The sequence below is a fragment of the Anastrepha obliqua genome, chromosome 3 (assembly GCF_027943255.1).
Source record: "Anastrepha obliqua isolate idAnaObli1 chromosome 3, idAnaObli1_1.0, whole genome shotgun sequence".
NCBI lineage: Eukaryota > Metazoa > Arthropoda > Insecta > Diptera > Tephritidae > Anastrepha > Anastrepha obliqua.
In genome coordinates this window covers 63825863-63852564 of record NC_072894.1, presented here as the reverse complement: position 1 = coordinate 63852564, position 26702 = coordinate 63825863, and the positions used below count along the sequence as shown (strand labels likewise).

Genomic DNA, 26702 nt, shown 5'->3' with positions numbered 1-26702 from the left:
ATCTTTAACATTGGTTACATGGACGAAGAGCAAAGTTGCAGTTTTCCAAGCCCGTAATCTGGGTAAAAGACTCAAACGGGCATGAAGAATCCAGATGCTATGCGTGTATCAATTTCTCTGCTGGGAATAATAAAAAAAAGTTAAGAAACAAAAAATATATTGCTGCTCTCACTGCTTCCCTTCCAGTGTCACTGTCTGCTGATTTCGAACCCCCTAAAGCTCCAAGTCTGGATACTTTGTCTGCTTGGAAGACAACAAACAGTTTAACAAATGCATCAAATTTTCAAGACCCCGATTGGTTACCAAATTTAGATATACTATTGCCACCACTCCATATAAAATTGGGAATTGCTAAGAAATTCATCGAAGACAATTTCCGAAAAGCTTGGAACGCACTGAAAGCTGTAATCGAGGAAGTTTTAGGAAAAAATCGTGTACAGCAAGACAAGGCACAGGAATTGGTGAAAACAATGCTCCATTATTTTCATGAAATCAAAGCATCCATGACATTGAAATTAAAACAGTTGCCTACTGAATCAGACGAACAAGGAGAACGTTTTCATCAAGTTACCATGCCAATGGAAAAACGCTACAAAGGAAAAAGACTGGATGCATTACTTGCTGAAGTGTGTTGGTGGAGTCATAAGGTATCTCAATATGAAGATAAAGGTACCGAAGACACTAGATTTGAAGGACATGATGAAAGAAATATGCCCTTAAATGTTTTATCAACTTTAGATGAAGAAGCAGATTCAGACCATCAATGTGAACGACCAGTGAAAAAATCGAGAAGGTCCACTTCGCTTTCAATGGACGCTGACTAACATTGTGTTTTTCACAAAGTAACATCTTAAATTTTAAATATAAAATAGTAGTAAAATAAATGGAAACTTTTTATTATAAGATGAAATAATAAACCTTAAAATTAAAGAGTAAATATTTGTTGATGATTAAAGAGCGTTGAGTAGTATATTAATAGTAATAGTAATAGTAAAACCGAATGAAAAATTTGATAACATCTATCGTCAAAAATGTTTAATTTGACTAAATTCCTTAAATATTGTTTTTAATTCGAAATTCTTTAAAAGTATTCACACTAAAATAGTAGTCTGGATACACATTAACACTGTTTAAATACACTAATTTTTGTTGATACAAATCATTTTTACAATATTTAAAAGAAAAAAGAAAATTTTGATTGCTTAGACTATTATATAGACATTAACTTCTCTCTACGTTTTCATTTTTAAGGCATTTGATGTAGTTTTTTTAACAGATTTTTTTGTAGTCTCTACCTACATTTATGTTGAAGAAAGGAAAATAAAATTGCAATCGGTTTAAGCGATATAGAAGTGAGAAAAATTACATTTTCATTGAAGAAAGTGCTCAAAATAAAGTTTTAGATAAAATATATTCAAAACACTATAAAATTGGAATCCGAGCTAATACAAAAAAACCCAAGCGCAATTTTGTTAGTTGTGACAAGTACTCTCAGAAACTGAAGTCAAAACGGAGTGCACATTCGATGACTTCAAAAATGTTGTACAGTGTATTTTTATGAGGAGCTTTTTCATGGCAGAAATACACTCGGAGGTTTGTCATTGCCTGACGAGGGGCGACCGCTATTAGAAAAATGTTTTTATTAATTTTGCTTTCACCGAGATTCGAACCAACGACCTCTCAGTGAATTCCGAATGGTGATCACGCACCAACCCATTCGGCTACGGCGGCCGCTTTCATAGTGCGAAATCAACGAGTTGTTTCCTCACAAATCCTTTCCTTTTAGGAGAATTGCTTCACGTGAGCGTCTCGTTATGCCAAATTATAGTCCTTAGTCTGACCTTGTAGCAAAAGTTTGTGGTTTACAATACCGTTAACCAAAAAGATACCAAGACCAAAAAAACCACGCGCTTTTCCATAAAAACCATGAAATTTGCTTTCTTTTTCGGCGGAAAAGCTCGTGGTTTTTTTGGTCTTGGTTATTTCGGACATCTCAACTCACTCGTCTTATGTCTCAAGTGTGGATCGTTTCGTCACCAGTAATACTGTGTTTGATTGTTCCAGGAACGTAAACGTAAAGTAAATTGAGTAAGCATTGAATTTAATATGCCAAGCAATTTGTGTTGCTATTAGTTTCCGACTTTTATTTAGCAAGACAGTGGCCGAATTTAGAGGAATTATACAGAGACGATTTATTTGTAACACAAATAACAATATCATTACAATATGGTGTACATTAGAACGCGAAGGTATACAAGGAAAATTAATAGGTAACATTCGTATCGCCCTGTTAATTCCGGTGTCATGATGACGATAGAAAATTTATTACTGCAAACCGTCCGATAATTTTCACGCTATTCTCACATTTCATACACATATTGCACTATGTGTAAAATTGCATACTCAACGCTGTGCATACGCCCGTATTTAGTACAGTGGTATCTCCGTAATGCGGACTGTTCATATTCATTCCTAGTAATATTTTATTATTGTGCTAGTTGTCATTTTATGCTGTGATTTAAAATAGTTTTCCGTATTAAGTAAGCAGCTTCAAGTAGACTTTGACTCGTTGTGTCTTTGGCGTCAGAATTCTCAACTTTCTTTCAATATAGAAAAGTGATGTACTATTTCTTTGAAATTTTCTGTCTGAAATACCTCCTCGACTTTATTGTGAACAAAACACTTCAGTCTACCGACTGTTATTTTTGACTAAGTCGTATTCACTTTTAAGCTTTGTGTGCCACATCGCGTTGAACTTCTCAGATCCTTATACCCTAAAACTGCTATTTTAATATTTTATGTGCTCTGAACTAGACAATACTTGTATTGCATTTATTTAGATATGGTATTTTCAGCTGACTGTAGACGACATTTAAGTGTCCAAAAAGTAATTCCGCAGTTTATTCTTCGATGCTTAAGAGCTTAAACCCTGAATGGCTTTCAGGACTAATTATGTCGTGAATGCTCTTTGAGCGCATGCATTTCGGAAATTTAAAGAGATTTTGAGTTCTGTCATTCTTGGTTTCTCACTATTTACAAAGACTCTGTATTTGCTGAATTTGCTGAATGCGACTTTTTAATCTTCTGCCAATATTTTGTTATAATATTCTTTCCTTTTTGAAATATAGTCCCCTTTAAAGGGAAAATGAGTCACAAAGCACAAACAATGCAAAGAAGAAAGTAAAATATTAGAGGCAGTTCAATAAGATGCGTTGCAGATGAGATGTGCTTGAAATGCTCAAACCAGTAAAAAACTAAATTTCTTCAATAAATTTGAATTCTCTAAACTAAGTTATTAATTTTCATACTAACATTCATCACCTATAATCCAGTATTCGGTCCGACATTGGGATTTTAGCTGTGTGGATTATCGAGTTAGCACTGTGATTGTATAAGCTACAGATATCTGTGTACAGCGCATGCACTGAACCTGGCTTCTGTTTCTCTTCAGTCGTCTTCCTAGTCAAACTTCTTTATTTTGAACAGTAAACAACAAATAAATAAACGAAAAGCATCACGACAGAAATTTCTGCTTGACTCAAGCTTTAAGCCGATATATGTGCATACATACATATCTATTCGGCTTTCACTCATTGCGCCTTTTATTTATTGTTTTGAATTTTTATTTATTTTTTGTTTGAATATCGCTATTTGCTTTTTATAGACATCCACTGTTGACCATTTTCGGATGGATTAAGTTAAACAGATGGCACAACCCATACCACCGCACACATACACACGCACATACTAATAAATCGCGCTAATATGGGCATAGCCCGAATCAACGAACCACATTTCAGTGGTTTCAGTAACCTCTCAGTGGTTACATTGTTACCAGTTTAAAAGTAATCAAAATTAAACAACCGTATTGATTTCGGACCTTTTCAAACAAAATAGTACATAAAAATTTGTAATAATATTAAAAAAATAAAAATAAAAATAAATGTGAAAAGTTTAGGTACAAAATATTATAATTTCCTGTGCCTGAGAAGCTACATACTCGTACATATTTGTGGGAGGAAACTGTTAGCAGACGTATTCAATCACGCTGGTAAAAAATGATTTAAAACGAAATGCAGAGCCACAAAGATCTTCTCAGTTGACTCAGAACTATTGAAAATTCACTATATAAATATTTCATGGGTAGAATTTAACACTAGTCCCAAACTATTGAAATTAAAATGATGCGAACTTACTGCACTTGGTATAATTTGAAGGAAGTGGTACCAGATTTCAAAAAAAGAAATAAAACAAACTGAGAATTGATACATTATGGAATATCGCCATAAGAAGGTCATAAAAGTCGCATACATGCATTTTTAGAGGAGCACGAATGCGATCTAGTTGTGCTTTCCAATTTACTAGAACGACATTGAATTTTCTTGCTGGGTACACAAAAACATTCTGCATTTCTACCGCTACCCACAATAAAGGTATACATATGTACATATACACAATTTATTAGCTTCCATTACATGGCTTGCAACAATTTGTTGTAACATTCCGTGAAAAGTAGTTAATCATGTTGCCTGCCCAATTTGGCCAAACACTTAGCACAGTTTCACACAGTTTATGGGTAATGGAATAATTAGCATAGCTAAAGTTAGTTAATCAGAGTGAAAATTATTTTATGTTTCGCTTCCATCAAGCGCGCAACGAAGGGGGAAGCGGGAGGTTTAGGCTTCAAATTGAATTTCAAAAATTAAACAATAATGCTGGAAAGCATGCTGAAATTCTAACTTTATTTGAAAAAAAAAAAGAAACCCATGTTTACGATTTCTGAAACACTAAGCGTTGAAGCTCGGCGGCCGCCGTAGCCGAATGGGTTGGTGCGTGATCACCATTCGGAATTCACTGAGAAGTCGTTGGTTCGAATCTCGGTAAAAGCATAATTAATAAAAACATTTTTCTAATAGCGGTCGCCCCTCGGCAGGCAATGGCAAACCTCCGAGTGTATTTCTGCCATGAAAAAGCTCCTCATAAAAATATCTGCCGTTCGGAGTCGGCTTGAAACTGTAGGTCCCTCCATTTGTGGAACAACACCAAGACGCACACCACAAATAGGAGGAGGAGCTCGGCCAAACACCTAACAGAAGTGTACGCGCCAATTATTTATTTATTTTAAGCGTTGAAGCTCATTATCGCATCAGAGAGTACCTAATATTTTTCAATTTGTTTATTCGCAATTTTAAAAACAGATTTTTAAAATAAAAATATATACTTATTATTTGGCTTTCAAACTCAACTTCCCGATAGTGCTTAGAATCTTGACAATAATGATATACAAAACTAAGAACATGCATAAATTTTATTGTGATGACTTAGAAGGAGATTTTGAGGAAGTTCAGGTGGAATTAAAAATTCGATAGCAAATTATTTGCAATATATGCAATTTAAAGGAAGACCCAAAAACTAATTTGTAAAGCAATAGTATAAAAAAAATTGCAATATGAAATCCATTATAAACTATTCTAGCAACTCTTCCCTTAACAACCTGTGGGAATGAAAGAAAAAGTGTATGAAGATGGAAAACAATTGGAACATAAATATTTATTAATTGGTGTGATTAAAGGTAGTTTGGATCACGATTTCCGTAAATTTTTTTTAATCAGCTTATGGCTCTATTCTAATGTGTGCAATTCTCAAATTACGCGGCATCCAACGAGAACACATCTTCTTGACTACCAAATGTTCCAGAAATATTGAATCTATGCCCAAGGATGCCTCTATCTCGCAAAATGCTATACGGCAATCATGCGTTATCAGTTGAAGCACAACATAGATTGTTTCTGGCACACCAACCATTTTTGTATGGCTTCCACGAGCGTTTGATATAGGCTAAAGTTGTTGCTTCAACGCCAAGAGCCGAAGTAAGTTGGTCAATGTACGCCTGTCTCAATAATCCACGTCGAAAATCGCAATAAATCGCCGAAAAAATATTCACGAATTAATTCCATTTTTTGGGCCGGATGAATTTTTCAACTCACTGAAGAAGCAACAAATAAAGCTCATTAGTGAAAATTTTATTTTTTGGATTTATGCAATAAATACCAAACTTTTCTATAAAACTGCAGCTCGCCACACGCAGTATTGCCAAGGCGCAAAATATAAAATACAGCCCGCGTAATAAATTTGATTTTGAATTCTTGGCATGAAACACGAAAATCGATAAAAAGTTAGACGAATAGATAAAAAGTAGATAAAGATATTTTCCAAAAGCGTTTATAATAGTAAAAAATAACTTTCGATCGCATTTTTTAAATTTGGTTAAAATAAAATAATTTGTGGCAAATTGTGAATTAAACTTCCCGTTCCCATTGGTGCTGTCAGGGATGTTCAGTAGCAAAATTGATAAACATCTGCTAGGTTTGCTTGTGCAACGTTGCTGGCTACTTTCATTCGATTCCAAAATCACTAATACCGATTGATTCCCGTAGAGAACTGGCATTTTTAATGAATGTGGTTTTCTTGCCTCATTGAGGAGGCTAGAATCTAACTCAACCCTTAAATGCGCGAGTTCTTCTTTTTTGTTAACGAAACATATTTTTTTTTTATTTAAGAACATTGTAGTACATTAATAAATCTGCCCGATCTCCGATGAAATCTGTGTCAAAGACCTCAAACCTGATTCGAGCGAAGGCGGGGCAGACGCACAAGAAGTAATATGCTCCTCTTCACAAGCTGGGCAGAGTACACTGTGTAAGATGCCCACCCTTTCCATGTGCTTCGTCCACAAAAAGTGGCCCGTCATCAGTCCAACCAGATGTGCCTCTCCATCGGTTTTTCACAAAGTTCATCACTTCTTGAACTGCATACACCTCCGCTTGAAACACAGATGCATGCATTACAAGAGCAAAGTGCAGTTTTGTCCTGCTGGATTCCACGTATACCCCCCGAAAACAGTTTTTGTCGGAATCATTTCCAGAGTTTGACCACGACTGAGCCTCTGGCAGCACTACACTGTATCTCTTTTCAAGTACGACTCTTGATAGCATAGAGTCAAGGGGCATGGAGAGAATCTTGGATCGAAGTCCATGCCTTCTCTGTTTTCCATTGCCAGACAAGGGCCGTACCAGTTCCCATTGTATTTCAGTATGCAGATGGCCTTCAAGGCCTCTTATCAAACAGGCAACATCGTCCGCATATGCCTGTGTGTAGACTCCAGCACCATTTAAGGGGGTGAGTAGAGGATCAATCACCATGAACCAGAGCAATGGAGACAGCACACCACCTTGGGGGCAGCCTCTATTAACACCGGATGACACCAGCAGATCCTCCTCCGCCCGCACCGTGAGGATTCTTTGGGCTAGCATTGAACGAATTCAATTCACCAGCACCCGGTCTACACCATATCTGCTGGCAGAGCTGCACATGGTAGAAGTAGTTTGTAATAAAGTAAATAACTGAAAAATTATGTTTTTACCACCACTTACAAAGATTGAGGTTAACACTTACTCGCTCATTTTTTATTGCTGGTATCATTTCACTTTGTGACAATAGCAACAGAAGAAAGGAAAAGTTTTGTCAACCGTTAAAATAGGTGTTCCCACTAATTTAGACTTAAAATATAATCAGACTAAATTAAAGCAAACTGGTTTTAAGTGGAGAAGTAGGTGTAAGAGTGGTTGACCGTTCGTTATATAATATTATATATAATAAAAACTTTTTATCTATAATTTCCCTATATTATAAGAGGGTTCATTTTCAACATTAATAATTTTATGACCAATAATTCAAAAAAGTGTGATTTAAAATTATAAAACTACTTCTTATATAAAAACCCAAGACGTACACCAAAATTGCAGGAGGAGCTCGGCCAAATACCTACCAGAAATGTATGCACCAATTATTATTATTATTATATTTTTATATAAAAACCAACAGGTTTTTTTTCGTTTTTTGTTATAAAAAATTACAATATGAAAAATTTTATTCCAACTAATTAAAACAGAAACGATAAAAATAAATCAGTTAATCTAAAACAAATGTTTAATTTATATTTCTTCACTTTTCTATTTACAGAAGTCTCGCCATATATAGATTTGGTGCTATGCCCAATGAGAGAACAGCCATGGGGTTGTGCGCGGCAAAAATCAGCACGGATTTTGGATTTGTGGGATAATGACTTGCAAATGCAGTGGCAGAAATTAAAAGGTATTGAAATATTTTTTCAGCTGTCACTTCAATGGCATCTATTTTGAGAGATATTAAATAAAAAATCAACAAATTATTAAAATGGGACCGATTTCGCGGCGCACTGTGTAAAAATAACTGAAACCCATCAAGATAATGTTGTAAAATTGTAGAAACTCCAATTATAGTTAAATACATCCAAAAATTTTGTCAATAGCAGACACACAAAGCCACTATTCTATACAAAATATTATTTAAGAGCAAGTGGGTAATTAAAACTTAACGGATTCTGACTGTGTGTATAGCCGAATTCAAATTTTCAGCCAATATGAACAAGTGAAAAGCCAATACTTTGAATGCATAACGAAGAGAGAGCAGTTGCGCCAAGTAGATCAGTTTATAAATAAATCGTTTTAATGCACACATCTCCCTTCATCGCAACTATTATTTGTTGGTGAATTTTTCACGCTACCATGACCATAAGCAATGAGTCAAATTTCGAAGAAAAATAACTAAATTACGTGGAGAGATCAACGAATGGTAAATGGGGTTTATTTGCACAGTTCTTTTTTATTCAATAAAGTGAAGCTTATTCAAGCTGCTGAATAAATGTTCAACATGACCTGGAAGCTAAAGTAAGACCAGTGTACATTTGATGTATATGGATTTCAGGGTACAGTAACTGTTCTTACACCAAAACTAAGCATTTACCACCTTAATAAAAAATTTTCCGGAATATATTCAGAAAATTCTAAACACAAGTTTACTCCCCAAAAGATATATTATCGCCTTCAAAGTCCTCCCAATAAGAGCCTTCTTCGATTTTTCTATTAATTCCTTTCGGTCGTTAAAATACGTTCCCGGTAGTGGTTTTTGACTCGGTCAGACAGAAAAAAGCGCAGCAAACCATATCAGATGAATTCGATGGCTGTTGGATGGTATTCGTTTCATTCTTGATCAAAAATTCACGGATAATAATGGCATTGTGGGACGTTACGATATCATGGAGCGAAAACCATGAGTTGTTTTTGACAAATCTTTTCGTTTTTTGGCGGATTGTTTCACCAAAACATCTGACATGGGTCTACTTATTAACTCTCTGACTTTCTGGCAAAAATTTGTGGTGGACAATAGCCATAGAAACTGTAGGCATCGTTTTCTTTTTTGAATTAAAACGAGATACATATATTTTTGGTCTTGATTCTTTCGGATATTTTCACTCATTCACCTTGCGTCTGCTTTGCGTGTCGTACTCATAAACCCAGTAATGATGTGTATGACGAATGTTGGGTTGGATTCATTCTTGGAAATCATCAATCAATCTTTGGGGTTGTCAACGCGGATCCGTTTTTGTATGAAATTAAGCTCCTTTGTAAGACGATTCATGGTTAAATTATAGACCAAACTGAAGATGTTTTACAGTGAAACGAAACACGAAACGTGCGTCAGTTCTTTGAACCAACTGTTTAAAAAGATAATAGCGAAAAAATCACCCATTATGTATGCCTTCTATAAAAAAGCAAATTATTTCAATCATATTTTTGCCTTACTATGCATTTTGGATTTCCTAAAAAAATTAAATTATGCATTGGAGGAAAATAAACGAATCAAACAAATCCGACTGAATGAAATTGAATGGTTATAGCTAAATAAATGTAAAGAAATACATAATTGCCGGTTATGATTAAGTCGTATAAAGACTGGTTAACAGTGAGCCATACGGTATAAGCACAGGAGGTGCGGAATTTAGTGAAGAAGAAGCACGAAAAGTTTGTCAAAATTGAGAAACAAATTTTGTTTTAATCCATTTTAATAAAAATGGAGGAATTTTGGTTTGATTATTTTAATGGGAATGGGAAAAACTTGGCAAAATAATAAAAATATAAATTGAATAAAGTAAAGAGTGTGCTCACTTTCTACAGTCACTTTCTATTCACGGTACAGTCCTTAGTAGTAGCCGCTTACTTTGATATTTAATGTCAGTAATGATGAACTTTATACAATTGGGTCACCCTTTCCTGGGTCTTTCGCCTAGCACCTCCTCCAATGTGTGATGTGCATTTGATGTTGCTCCACCAATATAATATATAAGATTTATATTTTATATTTCTTATTCACATTACATGAAATATTCATGGTAATAAAAAAAAATTACTTAAAATTAGGTCAAAAACTAACTGAAACATGTTAATAAATATGTTCGTAAATAAGTTAAAGAATTATTTTATCAGTTAGGATGTTTTTTCTTACAGCAAATTTTACTTGCCCAGCATCTCTTCCACTTCGATACGTGCTGGTGTAGCAAATGGAAAGTGTGAAGACTACACAGCTTGAAGCATCTTCTGGCTGTAGAATTGGCCTACCACTTCTGGCTGTAGTAGATATAATCTGCTCAAATTCTTCAATGATTCTGATAATACACCACCTATTACATTTTCGCATCATTATTTGGAAGATAATGATCCAAGGCATTGTTAACGACCATCACAAGACCTGCAACGCTAAGATCTTTCATTGATTGATAGGCTTGTTGTGTACTGCAGATCACACCGAGCAAATTGGTTTGCAATATATACTTGTTGCATTGTCCCTTCATACAAAGTGGTAATTTGTCTGGCAGTATAAATACCTGCATTGTTCACCAATATATCCACATCACTTATATTTTCGATAACCCAAGCGAAAGCTTTTTTCATCGATTCCTGGGAAGAGGCATCACAAGCAACGGGATGAAAGTTCGTCTTCTCTTCGTCACCGGTGAATATATATTAAATAAATGTTTATCAGTTAAATGATTAACTTTTCTCTTCGAAATGCAATCGAATATATGTTACATAATACTTTCAAACCTATTTATCATAATTACACAGCTTCAAAACTAGTCGATTGTGAGTAGATATTATATTTTGTTTTTCATTGCTTGATAAGGCAAACCGGAGTTACTAGTTAATTAACTTGGCAACAGGTCTATTCATTTATGTGTGCTCACATGCATACGTATGTATGTATATTTATTATATGTATTAATAGTGTAGATGCATATGTGTGTCATATCGGCTGAGGTGTAGTAAGTTTTTAAGAGTGAAAAGGGTAAAATTTTTTATTTACTTTATTTATGTCAATAATAAAATATTTCCGCAAATGGGACCTATATTCACACAACTACGTTGTGGTATATGTATGTATATATAATGTATGTAGCGGGTATGGACATGTGTATATGGTATGTAGGTCGGCGTAACTTCTTCATAATGACCAACTGACCGAGCAGGATTTACCATCTTATTATTTTAAATGTACTCACGTGCCGTAGCCGAGTGGATGTGTGCACAACTAATATTCGGCGATTCAGGCTCAGCCAAAAAATCTGAAAGTATTAATAAATAAAAAACAAATACTACAAATTATATAAGTTATGTGCCTTGAAAAGAACATTTGAAAAGCATAATGTTCTGGAAAAGTTTCTTTATAAAATATACTTAATAAGATGTGAATTAGGGTTGAAAGAAAACCCCAATGCGCTGTAACAAGAAAAATTCTGTCACATACTGACTATTTTGAATATTACTGCAAAATTTAATTTTTTTATTGACGTTGAAGCTCTTCATCCATCTGCCTGCTTCCCTCCAAATAATTTCTTTGATTTCGAGTCCCTAAAACTATCTGCATCTGACACACTTGCCTTGCAATATCACTTAATGTTGAGTTGTAGAAATAATTTATCAATAAATAATAATAAATGCCCCATATGTCCACCTATGTCTTTTTCTAAAACTTCGAATCCTATTCATATACTACAGTACAAGATTTCGTCAATTTTGTTGTTGTGTTTGGTTTTCAGTTCACTATTGTAATCCTATTTGTTATTTTATTCCGAAGGGACATATATTTTAAGAATCCTTATACTAGGAAAATATAATATGTATAACTTTCCGATTCATTCATAACTTGATATGGAACCCAATTTATAGTTCCCATAATAAGATCGAAAGATTACGAGATCCGAAGAATTTTTTGCGTCGAGTTGTCACCGTTGATAAAAACTGGATTCATTATTACACACCAACAAACTAAGCAACAATCAAAACAATGGATTTCTTCCGGTGAATCTACTCCAAACAAGGGGATGATAGTCCCATTGGCCGGAAGGGTTATGGCGACGATTTTTTGGGTTGCGAACAAAGTCATAATCATGTATTTTTTAGAAAAAAGAAGAACGATAACTGGACAATACTAGAGTGAGTTATTGGAGCGTTTTCACAGAAAATTTAAGGAGAAACGGTCGCATTTAGCGAAAAGGAAGGTGCTGTTTGTCGTCGCCAAACTTCATGGATTGCATAATGAATTGCTGCCGCATCCTCCGATCTGGCTCCCTTTGACTTTTTCTTGTTCCCTAATACTCGTATGAAGAAATGGCTCGCAGAAAAAAAATTTAGTTCAAACGAGGAAGTCATCGCTGAGACAGAGGCGTTGGACAAATTCTACTTTTTGGAGGGGTTAAAAATGGCTGGAGCGTTGGGAAACTATGTTGAAAAATAAAAAAATTTTTGAGTAATGTCTGACACAGGTACTTATTGAACCCACCTCGTATAGGGGGAGCCAGGGGTCGATTTTGGACTGCGTTTTTGTACCGTTAAGTTCTTGACTATACTTGTGATTTAGCGTTCATGAATAACGAAAGTGAACGTCAGCTGGCGCACCCGCGGTGGGTGTGATTGTGGGAGGGTACGAAACGTGTTGAAAAAAAATTTTTAACAACTCAGTTAATACCAGCTGAGATTTTTTTCATGCATTGTTGACATTTAGTAGAATAGAAAAAAATAGTCAGCTGCGCGGTAGAGGCGGGAAAACACGTCAGCTGAACAGGTGAACTTGTAAAAAAAATTAAAAAGTAAAACTACTTTATGCCGATTGAAATTTTTTACATAATTTTGGACAGATATGAAAATATAATAATGATGGTCAGCTGCGTTTATAGCGGTGTGAAGACCGTCAGCCGAAGTAAGAATGGTTGGTTTCGTCATCCATTCGATGGCGTCTGCCTTCAGTATTAAAATCAGTTGGCATGAAATGATGACGTCAAAATGATCCTGGCTCCCGGACTATAGGGTTTACATGCTGCTTGGGTGCTTGGGCGAGCTCCTCCTCCGATTTGTGGTGTGTGCCTTGGTATTGTTCCATAAATGGAGGGACCAACAGTTTTGTGCCGCCTCTGAACGGCCAATTGTTTCTTATGTGGGGCTTTTTATTGGCAGGAATACACTCGACAATTTGCCATTGTCTGCTGTGAAGCAAGCGCTATTAGAAAAACGTTCAATTATTGGTGTTTCGAACCTGTGCATTTTCGTCGTAGTCATGCACCAACACATTGGCTACGGCAGCCATTACATATACAAAAATTTGTTTCACTCTTTCCAACACAGTCCAGCGTTTTCATCATCCTTTCCATGTCCATTCAATTAAAGCAACTGTTTGGCTCTTGTACCGATGTTTAGAACTCTCAATGAGTTCAATGAAATCTCTAATATAATTAATATTGCGATTTCAACGCTATTTAACTTACCATTTAATATATTATCTAGTCTGTAATATTGTTTCTGCCATAAACTGAAATAAATGAAATGAAATTAAAATATCTATCGAGTGATGTACCAACCAACTTTTTACATATAAATAAATATAGGAATACTACGATTACGGATATACGCATATTAGGCACACCTTTTGTTTTATTAAAATTCTCTTTTAATTTCTTATATCAAATTCCTTTTCCTGCAGTGGAAGCCGATCGTCAATTGAATGCAACCATTGAGAAGCGTGGCTATAGTGCATCTGAGGTACTCACCAGAGAAAAACCGTCCACGATATTAAAGAAGATCGAAATCGGTACCAGTTATATGAAGAAATATTTAGCTGAAACTATGGATGGGTGAGTGATATCTGGTATTATTATTTTCGCAACATATCCATTAAAAATTCACTTTCCCCCATTTCACTAAACTAGTTTTCTTGGACGTGAATATGACTATGTGCAGACGGATCCAAAGCAAAATTTTGTCACCACAGATGAAGATGATGATGATAATAATGAGGAAGAGGAGGACAGTGACACAGAATATGAGGAGGATGATGATGAAGAAGGTAATGAAACTGATGCAGAGTCAGAAACTGTGCAGCAGGGAGAGGAAGATTACACGGATCGTGATGAGGTTGCCAGCCAACACATAGCCAGCTTCCAGGGTCGACCTGCTGCTGTGAATGGCCAACTGCATCACAGTGAAGTGCCACTCTTAATTGGCACAGCACCGGCTGAAGCCAATCATGATGCATCCGCTGGTGTAGAATTTATCGAAATCGAAGAAAATGAGAATGCGCCAACGGGTCAGTTGAAGAAACCAGGCGGTGGTAGTAAAAAGAAGCGAAAAAATAAGAAAAAGAAAAAACCTGAAACGCTGTTAGTAGTACAACCGGCAGAACTGGAATTGCATGGCCATGGTGGTCATCATGGTTGGGATGTACATGGCCATGGTGGTCAACATGATGAAGTTGTGGAGTGGGTGCCTGTAACGCAGGGTCACAGTAAGCCATCAAAGAAACAAAAGCGCAAGAAAAAGAAGAAGCACCAGCATGCGGACGACAGCGTATCTGTTGTGGTCGAGCAAGAGCCTTCAGACCATTTGGGTTTGGGCCTGCTGGAGGAGTTGGCGGATGCGGTCGATGTAGTGGATTTGGATGAAGGACACAAGCGCAAACATAAGAAACCACATAAATATGGTAGAAGCGTTGGAGGTGTGTGTTTGCGTGTGATTTATTAATCTGATCGCACCCTTTCCTAACACAAGCATTCCTCTCATCTTTTTTCTGATATAAGTAGCTGTCTCTCTCTCTCCCTATATCTTAGTTTATATGTCACCATGGATATGTAAATATTATATGAATGTATGAGTAGCTGGTGTCGGTTGGCGTAATAGTATATGCTTATTCTAGAGCTCTAGAAGCTTTTTCAAATTTATTTTCCGCTATCACTACGATTCGATAATAATTTGCAGAAATACCCTACATCCAGAAATTCCTGGGTACTCTAAATCCCAACTGAACCAATCGAAACCTAGATACCTCATGATTAAACCATAATAATGTTGTTACTAATTCATTTTTAAGCTACTGATAAATATTCCCATGCGCTTTTCTTCACAATGTAGTGTACCAAGACCAATTCCTATAATCTGGGTTTTTTCGGATGGCCTAACTAAAATGTTCAATATAATTGCCTGTACCCTTAATGAGAAGCATAAGCACTGTCTATAATTTGGTATTGAGTTAAATGTGTAAATTATAGACATTTCGAAATATTTGTATGTCCAATAAGTGAATTAAAGTGCGATATTTTAGCGCGTAATTACAAAGGTAAAATATTTTATGAGCCAAGAACTTACGAAATCAAGCATTTGTTATATTGTTTCTATTGACTTTTAACCCTTCGTTGGGCATCCGGGTCTGGTCAGACATTTTTTGCTTTGGATGTTAATTTAACGACTTAAGGTTCTAGATAGCTTCCTTACATTTAATTTTCTACTGATTTATCGCTATTGCCTATTGAAAATAATCCTCGAACAGGACGAAAAAAGGCCAGATCCAGATGCCAAGCCAAAGGTCTTAAAAAAGATGTCCAACGGAGGGTTAATAACCCATCAATTTTTTAATAGAAGACCTTTTTTCGGGTGAAACAACAAAACGAGATTTATAATACAAATATTCCTGAATTCACCTCAATATTTCCTATCGCCCTACACAGCAATACTACCCTACATAGCTTCTTATTTGCTTTTAGTTTTAAAATATGTTTTAACCAGTAGCTATTTATAAAACGTATTTTCTTGGCAAAGAGTTTTTGACAAAGCAGCTGCAACAATCATTAACTATTTGCTTGTAAAATTCTTGATTACCATCAAAATCACCCGCAACAACTAACAAGTGAAATAATTCTATATTCAATAACTAAAAATATTAAGAAATTTAGTAATTTATAAATACATATTTACCCACAAATAATTTGGGTGTAGGGTATTTCTGGTTCTCAGTAACTGCTTCGTATTTTGTGAAGCAAGCGTTGCCACCTGCATTGCCAGAGTCGTTATTTAGCAAATACATAAACCCAAAAGCTTAAGCAAGCGCATACACAAACCACGACGGAGGTATGAAAGTCGGCAACGCAGTGTACGAATCTGTTATAAATGGTGATGTTATCAGATAAAACTTTTTATGTGTTGGTAATATAGGATTTGTTCCGGTTTTTATTAGTTTATAAGTGTAAGTTTGGGCAAAATGCACACAAACATATTTTTGGTGTATGAAGAATAAGAAGATAAAAACTTTTGAAAATTTGCTATTGAGTCTTCTAGAGCGAATTACTTACTTAAAAATGTACGTACATACATACATATATGTACATATGCCGGATTTAAAAACAAATAAAACAAGTTCACGATTTTGTTTATCAATATAATTTTATTTCATGTTTTGTGTGCATTTTGCAAAATCTTTAGATATATTACTTACGAAAAATTAATCATATAACATTGTACAAATTAGTCTGTTAAAAACGGAAATGCAAAACTGATAAATCATATAATTATTACATAATTTTTTTTCATATTAATATGCCACTAATAGTGCCACTAAATATTCAGATTAGTATATGCTTACATACATACATATTTATGTGTATTTCATCTTTCAAAATATGCACAGATAGCAAATAATCCAGTCTTTGTAAGTTTTTAGAAGTTGTGGGCGATCAACCTTATTCTTATACGGACTTATCATATTTAATTTAAAAAGAACCTTAATTAAAATTACAATAAATAATTATAATTATTTAATAGCCTTATTCCGTTAATGCCAAATTCTTTGCTTAATTTGAAATATTGAGTTTTTCTTGCACTATTTGACAATTGAAAGGCAACCGCGGGCAAATCATTTTATATTAGTATTTGGAGAATCGTATAATATTAGACCCACGTAGTAATAAATCCAACTGTTTGTTAAATTAACTCGATTTTTTACAGCCACTTTAGTTTTCATTTAGCTATACTGTAGCTACTGAGATACATCTGAAATTTGGTTCTACATAGAATTTTTTCGAAATCCTACTTTCTTCATTCCTATGATTTCCGCTATTAGGCTCCTGCGCTAGAAATTAATTTTAAAAAGTCGGTAAACTAATTTATAACCAGCTCTTGCTTGCAGTATTTTCTGTTAAGGGGGTCTTCTGGTCTCCAGCGAAAAAAAAATCGATTTTTTTTTTTGCATAATTTTGTTGTATGTGTATGCGAGAATACGCCACAGAAAGGATTTTTTGAAAATCGCATTTTTTCACATTTTTCTGGGCACCGAAGTGTACCCTCTTCCGGCCGTTTTATCATAAACTTTATCTTTAAACGCGTTTCCCCGAAAATCGTGTTTTTTAAGCATTTTGGTCACACTTTTCATAGTAGTTATACTCCGATTTCAATAGTTTTGGTCTTAAAAGGTTCGGAAAACTTACCGCTAAGTTTCCCCGTGTACGACTTTTGAAATTTTTTTTCATTCATTTTTATAACCTTTTAAAGTTCAAAAAATGAGCAAAAAAAAATTTTTTTTGCAAATTGTTGCATAACTTTTGAAAAAAATTTAAAAAACAAAATCTGTCACGGGAAAACTTAACCAGGGCAACTCTGAAGACAACGCATATCTAATTTTTGCTTTCTGATTACCCAGGTGGAAAAACCGTGACCAAAATGGAGACCTGTTTCGTTTGGAGGTGGACGTCTTCAGCGCCATTTCAAGGTCGCGGGTGTTAATTTTTTTCAAAGTCAAAACCATTTTTTAAAAGCCAAGACATGTACCTTTAAAATAAAAAAAAATTTTTTTTTAAATATTCACAGGATTTGTCACAATCAATGCCCAAAAAACCCTTCATTTCAGGGCCTCGAGACTAGAAGACCCCCTTAAAGCTTTTAGCAGTGTGTTTTTAGCAAATGCATATAGGCAAAATATTTAAATGAACATTAACAAAATTAATAATATTTGAAATAATTTTATTGATGATTTTAATTAATAATACTTAAAAGAATTTTATTAATATATTAATTTTATGCAGTGTGATATATTTCAAAACAATCTCGAATGTGCAGTGTAACAAGACATTTTGCTCTTTCACTGCGTTTATTCTGTTTCGCGCATACCTGACATCTTCGTTGAGTCTTTTGTTTACTTTGTGCAGGAGGAATTTTTCTTGTCCTTGTGAAGTCCTTCCGCGTGATGGGTATTCGGAATATTAACATTTTATAGAATTTCTTCCACAATGTCGAGCCGAAGTTTAGAAAATGAATATTTCTTGGAATTTGGAATTTGTCTTGCTTTTTTAAAGTTAGTTCAGCAGGCGTGCATTGCACGTTTTCCAGAGCAATAGACGAAATATATAAATAACTCTTGTAAACGAAATATATCTTAAAAAAACTGTTCCTAGGTTGAATGCTAATGCTAAGGTGTACAATATTTAGGTAATTTTTTCACAAAAATATCAAACATTTTTAAGAATTACTGATACTGGCCAAAACTTTTAATGTACAATTGTAAAACTAATTTGTAGGAAAAATAATACTTGCTGGCAGGGCTTACACCCTCATTGATAAAATAGTATGCATATCTTGTCAAAATTCGAAGTTGGCTGTTTTTTTATGTAATGTTTTTTTTCTATTTACTTTTGTGAAAAAATCTTGATTCTGCATTTCATTTTCTTTTTAAGCGGAAACAAATATATTGATTTTTTATGTCATTTATTTTGAACTATTTTTTTTTGTGTAAAATTTCAATTTTCAATTCTTGATTCTGTATTTAGTTTTCATTTGAAGCGGAAACAAATATGATATCAAAAATTTAGTATTTCATAAGAAAATCGCTTTCAGGCAATGCCTCATTATGAATTATCTTTGCATATACGAAAGACTTAAGACACAAACTCATCAGTTTTGCATTTCCTCGTTAAGAGTAAAATAAATAAACATTCATGTACAGTCTAATTAAGTCGTCTAAAATAATTGCTTACGCTTCTCCCTAACTATCTAATGCACAACCGAATGCACTTCATACTAACAAACACCCACCCTCCCAACCGTTTTTTTATTTATTCATTCATTAATTTATCTAGTTATAGGCCCACTTGCGTCGATTGGCTGAATCAAACTAACAGGCAATATTGTGTCGCGTCGTTTTTTCTTTCTTTTTTCACTTCTCTCATTTCACATAGTGACACGTGGCAAGAAGAAGAAGAAGAAGAAGGCACTTGCCAAACTGGTGTTGTTGGGGTCATTTCTCAAAGCGAAAATCGAGCTGCTACTGAAAATTTTAGGCGCCCACTTACAAATCAAATTCTTCGCAATTGCACTCATTGGTCTGCTGATAAATATTGCACGATTTTGGATTGATGTAAAACGTGGTGGTACGCCACAAAAGGTTGGTATTTCGTTATTGAAAGAAGCAAAAAGAGCTGAAGGAAGATTTCTGCATCCCCAACATGCTTTTAGAATGCGCGTGTTTGTTTTTGTTTGCTGTTCAATACGTTTGTCTTGCTTATGCACAAGTTATGTTTTTTATTAGACTCACACTATTGATACATATTTCAATTTATTGTTCATTATTTTCTTCTCACAGTCAATATCTATCGAGCATGCATAATTTTTAAAGCTCAAGGAATGTGTATGTGTACAAATGTGTGTGTTGGCATATGTGTGTGAAATGACAGTGCTTGCCATATACGTATGTAAATGCTTCGATAGACGTTAGAGTTTGTTGATTGCATTTGATCACTCCTGTAAATATATAGAGTTTCGAGTTTTATAGCAATAAAAAGCTAGTTTGAGCTCAGTGCTCGTTTTTGTAATTTAAGGCATGTTGTCTACTCTCTATAACTATTTGATTTCCTACTATTTTCAATCGCAGGAGAGTATTTTTTTTGTCTCAAATGAATTTAATATTGTTTAGATATTTAAAATTATAACGCTGCTTCTTAAAAGATTATGCTCTTAGATGTATGTTCTAGTATGATACGTTAGAATTGGTTTCTGCTGGAGAGTTCAGGACGCATTATAATGTATGAAATGAAAGGGGAAGTTCTTGGAAAATTTTAAATTTTTAAATTTTTTCTGTGAAAAAATTATTCAAAATATAAATCTAAAAATACATCAAATAAATAATTTATAATTTTGAATAATTTATTCAAAAATGTAACACAAAAATGGGAAGTCAAATATATATATATAATTGGCGCGTACACCCTTTTAGGGTGTTTGGCCGAGCTCCTCCTCCTATTTGTGGTGTGCGTCTTGATGTTGTTCCACAAATGGAGGGACCTACAGTTTCAAGCCGACTCTAAACGGCAGATATTTTTATGAGGAGCTTTTTCATGGCAGAAATACACTCGGAGGTTTGCCATTGCCTGCCGAGGGGCGACCGCTATTAGAAAACCGAATGGTAATCACGCACCAAGCCATTCGGCTACGGCGGCCACCAAATGGAACTTATTTTTTGTAAAACAAAAGAGATATTAAGCTTGCTAATATAAAGCATAGCAATCAATCAAAGCCCAATGGTAGTTATATTTACTGTTTATAAAAAGAGGTTGAAACAAGGAAATTTGCAAGCAAAAAATATATTCTAATATTAAGATATTTCATTTTTTTTTGTACCACAATTCAAATTTATTGAAATAGATTCCGGTATAAATACATAAATTACCATATTTCCTTGAAATAGGTTGATAATAGGGCGTATTTGAAAAATTTGCACCAAAGGAAAATACTGATTTGATACACCGAAGGTGTGCAGAGTGGAAACAACAAAATTCGATTGAAATATCGGTTGACCTTTACAAACGCCTGATGCCAACCCTATTTAAATGTTGGGCAAAAGTTAAGTAACTCATAGGAAAACAAATATGGACGTGCAAACAGGAATCAAAGCAAATAATTTGTCCGCGCAAAAATTAACACCAAATATGACTCGTAGATGTGAAGCCAACATTGGTCGTCTCTACAAATTTTATTGAACATATATGAGTGGAGAAGGTTCCGGTCGGACTAAGCAAGGGCATACACTGATCCGTTGACAGGGGGATGAACTCGAAGTTTCTAAGGATGCTTGAGTGCCCATAAGTGAGGTTGAGCTTATAGCCCGAGTCCCGCAGTCTGATTACGGACGTGTAGCGGCAATTCTGCCTGCGATGTCTACGGGTACCCCATTTAATATTACGTTGAGCGCCAGAGTACGAGTCGTTCGAAGCGCCCCACTGATTCCAATGAGAGCCCACCTCTGAACTCTCTCCAGCTTCTTCACCAATGTCGTCCTTTCTAGTGTGTTCCACCACACTAGGACACTATACAACAAGAAAGTACATACAATAGTATTATATAGCCAAAAACAACTCTAGGCGAAAGGCCCCATCTTTTGCCAATTGCCTTGCTGTCAAGGATAATACCTAGGTACCTCACCTTGTCAGAAAGCATCAGAGTACTGCCTCCTAGTGAGGGAACATATGAACATATGTCTTGCATGCCCATACAAGACAGTTGGTTAGAATGGAATTGGGCAAATATTTTCTAAGTGGCAGTTACTCCTTTATTAGACAGACTGTGTATTTTATTTTTCTTGTAGCTTTTTTTCGAAATTTGATAGTTTGAAGCCACAATTTTATTCGGATTTTAAAAAATCACTTTGATATTCAAACTAGCAGCTCATAGGAAGATAAGCAAATCACCTGTTCTACTTATACTATGGATGTGCCAGTATGGACAGCTGTATTCTTTACAAATGTTATGGAGATTACGAGCTTCAATTTCCGGCATCAAAAATCATTCGCCATTCGCTGTTACATTGGCGACAGCTTCGTCTTTGAAGAAATATGTACTGATGATTTCTCCAGCCCAAACCACTTTCAAACCAAGATCGTTGCGTAAAATCGCCCAAGTAGTGCCATAAGATAGACCGAGTTGTTGAGGTCGGTACCGAATCAATTCTTCTGGGTCTTTGGCAAAACTCTCTTCTCAAAGCTGTTGAGGCGCAAGACTTTCCATGATGAAATCCAAAAGAATACTGAAACAAATTCTCTATTTCGTTTCACAGTAGTCACACGTGATTTCTTGGAAATAGTACCTCCTATCTGATCACCCTTTAATATGTTTAATGGTAGTTGTTACCAGTGCCATTAGGTAACTAAAAGACATTTTTGGCAGAGTTGCGGGGTTCTTTATTTAGAAGTAAACAAATGAACGTGCCAAATAAAAGAATACAACTTTTAACTAATAACTATAGATTTCTTGCTGAAATAAACCTTTTTTTTTAATCATGCAGTAATTATTGCTAAAAACAATAATTTAAATTAAACAAAAAGGAAGCAAAAGATGTAAATAAGATTTTGTGCGAAACGCACTTTAATATTTCGGGCTGTATAGCAACAGTGTGTGCTGTAGAATATTGTTGAGGACTACTCTCAGCGGCTCATATAGATAGCTCAGAATTATTAAAAGTCATGGAGTTGGTATTATTAACCAAAGTATTCCACCTTCTTGCCTTCATTAGTTTAGTAAAGCGACATAAACTGAGAATAAATGTTTCTAAATACAAGCTAAGTTGATAAAAATACACCCAATTTTTTTGTTTTTGTTTTAGTCTAACTAAATTTTTAATGGTTGCATGAATTTTATCAAAAATATTAACAGGCGTATTCCATGAAACGTTGACATAGACTTTCAACCAGGGCTATTATACTTATACATACATATTTAATAGCCGATTTTTTTAACAAACTAAATATTATGAGAGAGGAAAATCAAATTTGCAAGATAAAATCTGTTATTTTATACGAAATGCGTATGCGCCTAATAGTCGCATGCTAAAAAGTTCCTGCATACACCAACATAACAAAACATGCAAGCAGACAAAAGGCAGCAAAAGCAAAAATACTCGTACACAAACCCATGCATACACTCACACTAATATCAGACACACACTCACAGTCACACACACCAACAATCCTTTGGGTATCTTTGGTATTTCCTTGGTGTTTCTCACTTCAAAACAAAAAAATCTCTCTAATACCAGGTTGTCTATGTTGAACATGCACACCATCAGCACCACTACGATGAGCATAACGAAGACTGGGGTGGCGAATCGGGTGGCAGCTACTGGAAGCGTTCACTACAAACTGATCCATCATTGGAAGAGGCTGCGACGGATAGCTATCAGCCTGTGCCGCAAAATCAAGATCCACACTTTATGGCCTACCGTAGACAATGGCAATGAGCGGAGCGAAACGCAGCTATTACTTAAAGGGCTATTAATTTATATTGACATAGTTATATTTTAATAAATATTTTGTAGCATAATGTAAAATAATTGATTGTTGAGTAATGTTTTGTTGTAAAAAATGTCTAAATTTTCCAAAACAATTGGTTTAAGAAATACCGTACAAGTAAATTGTTTAAAATATTTTACGTTCAATGAACAAAAAAGGAGATAACAAAAATGCAAACAATTGAATGATGCCAGAATTTGTAAACTTATCATAAAATTAGTTGTTTAGAAAAAGATTGGAAATTTAGCTTTAAAAAATTTAGTCAAAATTATTAAGCTCGGCTTACTTGAAGTGCAAAATTTATTTATTTTTATGGCTATTAGAATTGTAGTTTGAAAATTATACATACTTATAAGTATTTATTCTTACATTTAATATTTATTTGTTAAGGGGTCTGTACATAATGAATTGACGCGTTTTAACCTTTAGTGTGCTCGCAGCGAATTGAAAGAGGACTAAGAAAATATTTATGATTTGTATGATTCTTCATCACGAATGAGTTTGCTCCTAAAATGCTTGAAGCGATGCATGATAGTGTACCGACCCATTTATGTAAGCTTATTTATTACTTGTTTCCATATTAAATTATGAGATATTATCCTACAAAATATGTCAACTTTTCATCTGTATGAACTTTGTTTTATTCATTTCATATTTATGTATATTTTTCGATGAATAAAAAACGACGAATTTTCAAGAGCATTTGTGTACAGCAAAGGAACAAAATTGTATATCCAACATAGTTTTCAAAATTAAAATTTTCTTTCAACAAATTATATTTATTTATACAATATATGCAAAAAAACGTTATTTCCGTAAATATCTCTTTATGAATCTAATATTTATTAATAACTGTGCTCTAAACTTGTTGAATTTACACAAGCGACAAAAGGTACATTATTTACAGAATCTAAAAAAAATATTTTTTGTCTTGCTGAGATCAACAATTCATATAATTAATTTCCTTTTGCCCTGACGTCAGTTGGTATATCAGAGTTTTTCACTACTTTGCTTACCAACCCAGAGAAGGTCTCATAACGAATTTCTTCTCTTAATTTATTTCTACAAATCGTCGGTTTACTGTTTCCAAATGACAGATGGTTTTTATGAGCAGATAGATTAGATTAGATTTGTAGGGGGTTGAACAAGCACTATGTGAGGAAGACCATTGTACTACGCCCGGATAAATTACAGTAGAAGGAATAGAGAGACATGTTAGATACAGTATGGACCGTAAGACGGATAAATTGGTTGGAGGTCACTCTCCCGCGAATCTGTCAGATTCATTGATGAATCTTAAGAGACCCGGAAGACGAAGAGTATGAACTTTATCCATGCTCAGAACATCGCATCTCAACAGCCTAAGTCTGAATCTAGAGAACGCCGGACAGCTGCAGAGTAAATGCTCTGCAGTGCCGTCATTTCCACGACAAGATAGGCATATTGGGTCGTCAATGACTCCCTTGGTAGCCATATGCTGACCACAGGTGTTGCCCCCTTTGATTACACTTTTCAGTACGCTCAGGCTCTTTCTTCTACAAATTTTTAGGAGAAAGGTCGATTATTTTCTACTTGATTCTTTCACAAAGCTCTTAGTTACTCTACAGTAGCCCAACTCAGAACAACGTCTTTGTGGGTAGAGCTCATGAAATAGTCAATCCATAGTTAAACCGATGCAGAATTGATCCCTAGGAATCGTTCAGTCCCAGTGGTATGCTTGCAGAGCCTTCATTAGATAGTTTATCAGCCAACTAGTTCAGTCAACACAATACCGCAGTGTCCAGGCACACAAATAAGACACAATTTGTTGTGTTTTGCAACATTATTCAGTTTTGTCTTACATCCGCTTAATTTCGAAGAGCAGCGGGGGTTAGGAAGGGCTCTCAGTGCAGCTTGACTGTCAATACAAATTCCAATACTATTACTACCCCGCCACTTTTTCTCAATTAGCTAGTATGCTCCATTTAAGATGTCATAAACGTCCGTTAAGAATACCGTAGCCATCTGTCCTGTAGCGTATGAGTACTTAGTGCCTTCGTCTAAGTACCATCCAGATTCGCTACCATCGGTGTAGAAAGAGTGCTGAAATTGCATTAATAGGTTCTCAGGACTTAACTATTGATCTCTATCTCTGCTTTTCCGTTGGTGTGCACCGCTCCGACAACTGGGAGAAAATCTGACAGTATTTTCTTCGTTTCTCTAGACTCCCTCTGACTTGAGTCTGCACGCCGCCTTTATGGCTTCCTTTCGGATTTGAAGATTTAAAAGTTGCAAATTTAAGATGGTATTGAGGGCGTCTGTTATACCCAAGCACACACTTTTCTATAGTCTGGTTAGAGGGTTTACACCTCATGTCTTGTTGAAGGTTCTCTTTCGCTGCCAGAAGGCTTTTAGTGATCAAGAGACTTTCTGCTCGACCTGCGTCTTCCAGGTAATCTTACAATCTGGGACAATCTCTAAGTATTTGTCCTCAGAAGACATTTGAAGTGTTACTCCTTTGAAGATGGGTAGTAACAGGCCTTCCATACTGCGTTCCCCAGTGAAAGGTACCAAGATACTTTTTATAGGATTCACCTAAAGACCATGCAATCCGCACCAATTATCTATCTTGTTTAGCGCTACCAGCATTTTATGGCATATAGAGAAGATAGAACAATGCTTTAAATGTATTGAAACTTATTTTGGAAAAGTTCGATCTCTAAGAACAACATATCGCAAAACTCAAGACTTTTTTGATGGAAATAACCGTCCGAATGGGTCGAAAATTCAAAGGTTGGTGAAAAAATTTCAAGAAACTGGTACCGTCAAAAATATAAAAAGGACTGACAGACGTTCTGGAAGTTCTGTTGAGAATATTGCTACTATAGTACAAAGTGTTGCTGAACAATCTACAACTAACAACATCGATATCTCGGCGTTCTCATCGACTGTTTGTCGGATTTTACTTGTGGACGTACTCATAGTTAAATGATGTCATTTTCCGCAAATAATTGTTAAGAACCATATTTTGAATAAAAATAGTGAAACCAGAAAGAATCTAAATCTTTACATGCTTTATTTTGAAACAACATCTCGGCTTGTTTTTTGGGGAACCCTTTAATACCGGAAGTTCCATCTATACTTGACGCATGAGAACTTTTAACAACTTTGACAGTTGCTTCTTCTTCTATAGAGTTTT

General features: G+C 35.1%; 1 protein-coding gene across 1 annotated transcript in view; it reads left to right on the top strand.

Annotated features, from left to right (window-relative positions):
- The window catches only part of LOC129242035 (uncharacterized), a 47720-nt gene extending 23592 nt beyond the window's left edge, over positions 1–24128 (top strand). The window contains exons 2-7 of the mRNA XM_054878595.1: positions 187–669; positions 8023–8154; positions 13912–14062; positions 14138–14922; positions 19424–19629; positions 23272–24128. Of these exons, the coding sequence (XP_054734570.1) occupies positions 187–669; positions 8023–8154; positions 13912–14062; positions 14138–14922; positions 19424–19629; positions 23272–23472 (1958 nt within the window). The 3' untranslated portion in view covers positions 23473–24128. The remainder of the gene's footprint in view (positions 1–186; positions 670–8022; positions 8155–13911; positions 14063–14137; positions 14923–19423; positions 19630–23271) is intronic.
- Positions 24129–26702: the final 2574 nt, after the last annotated feature.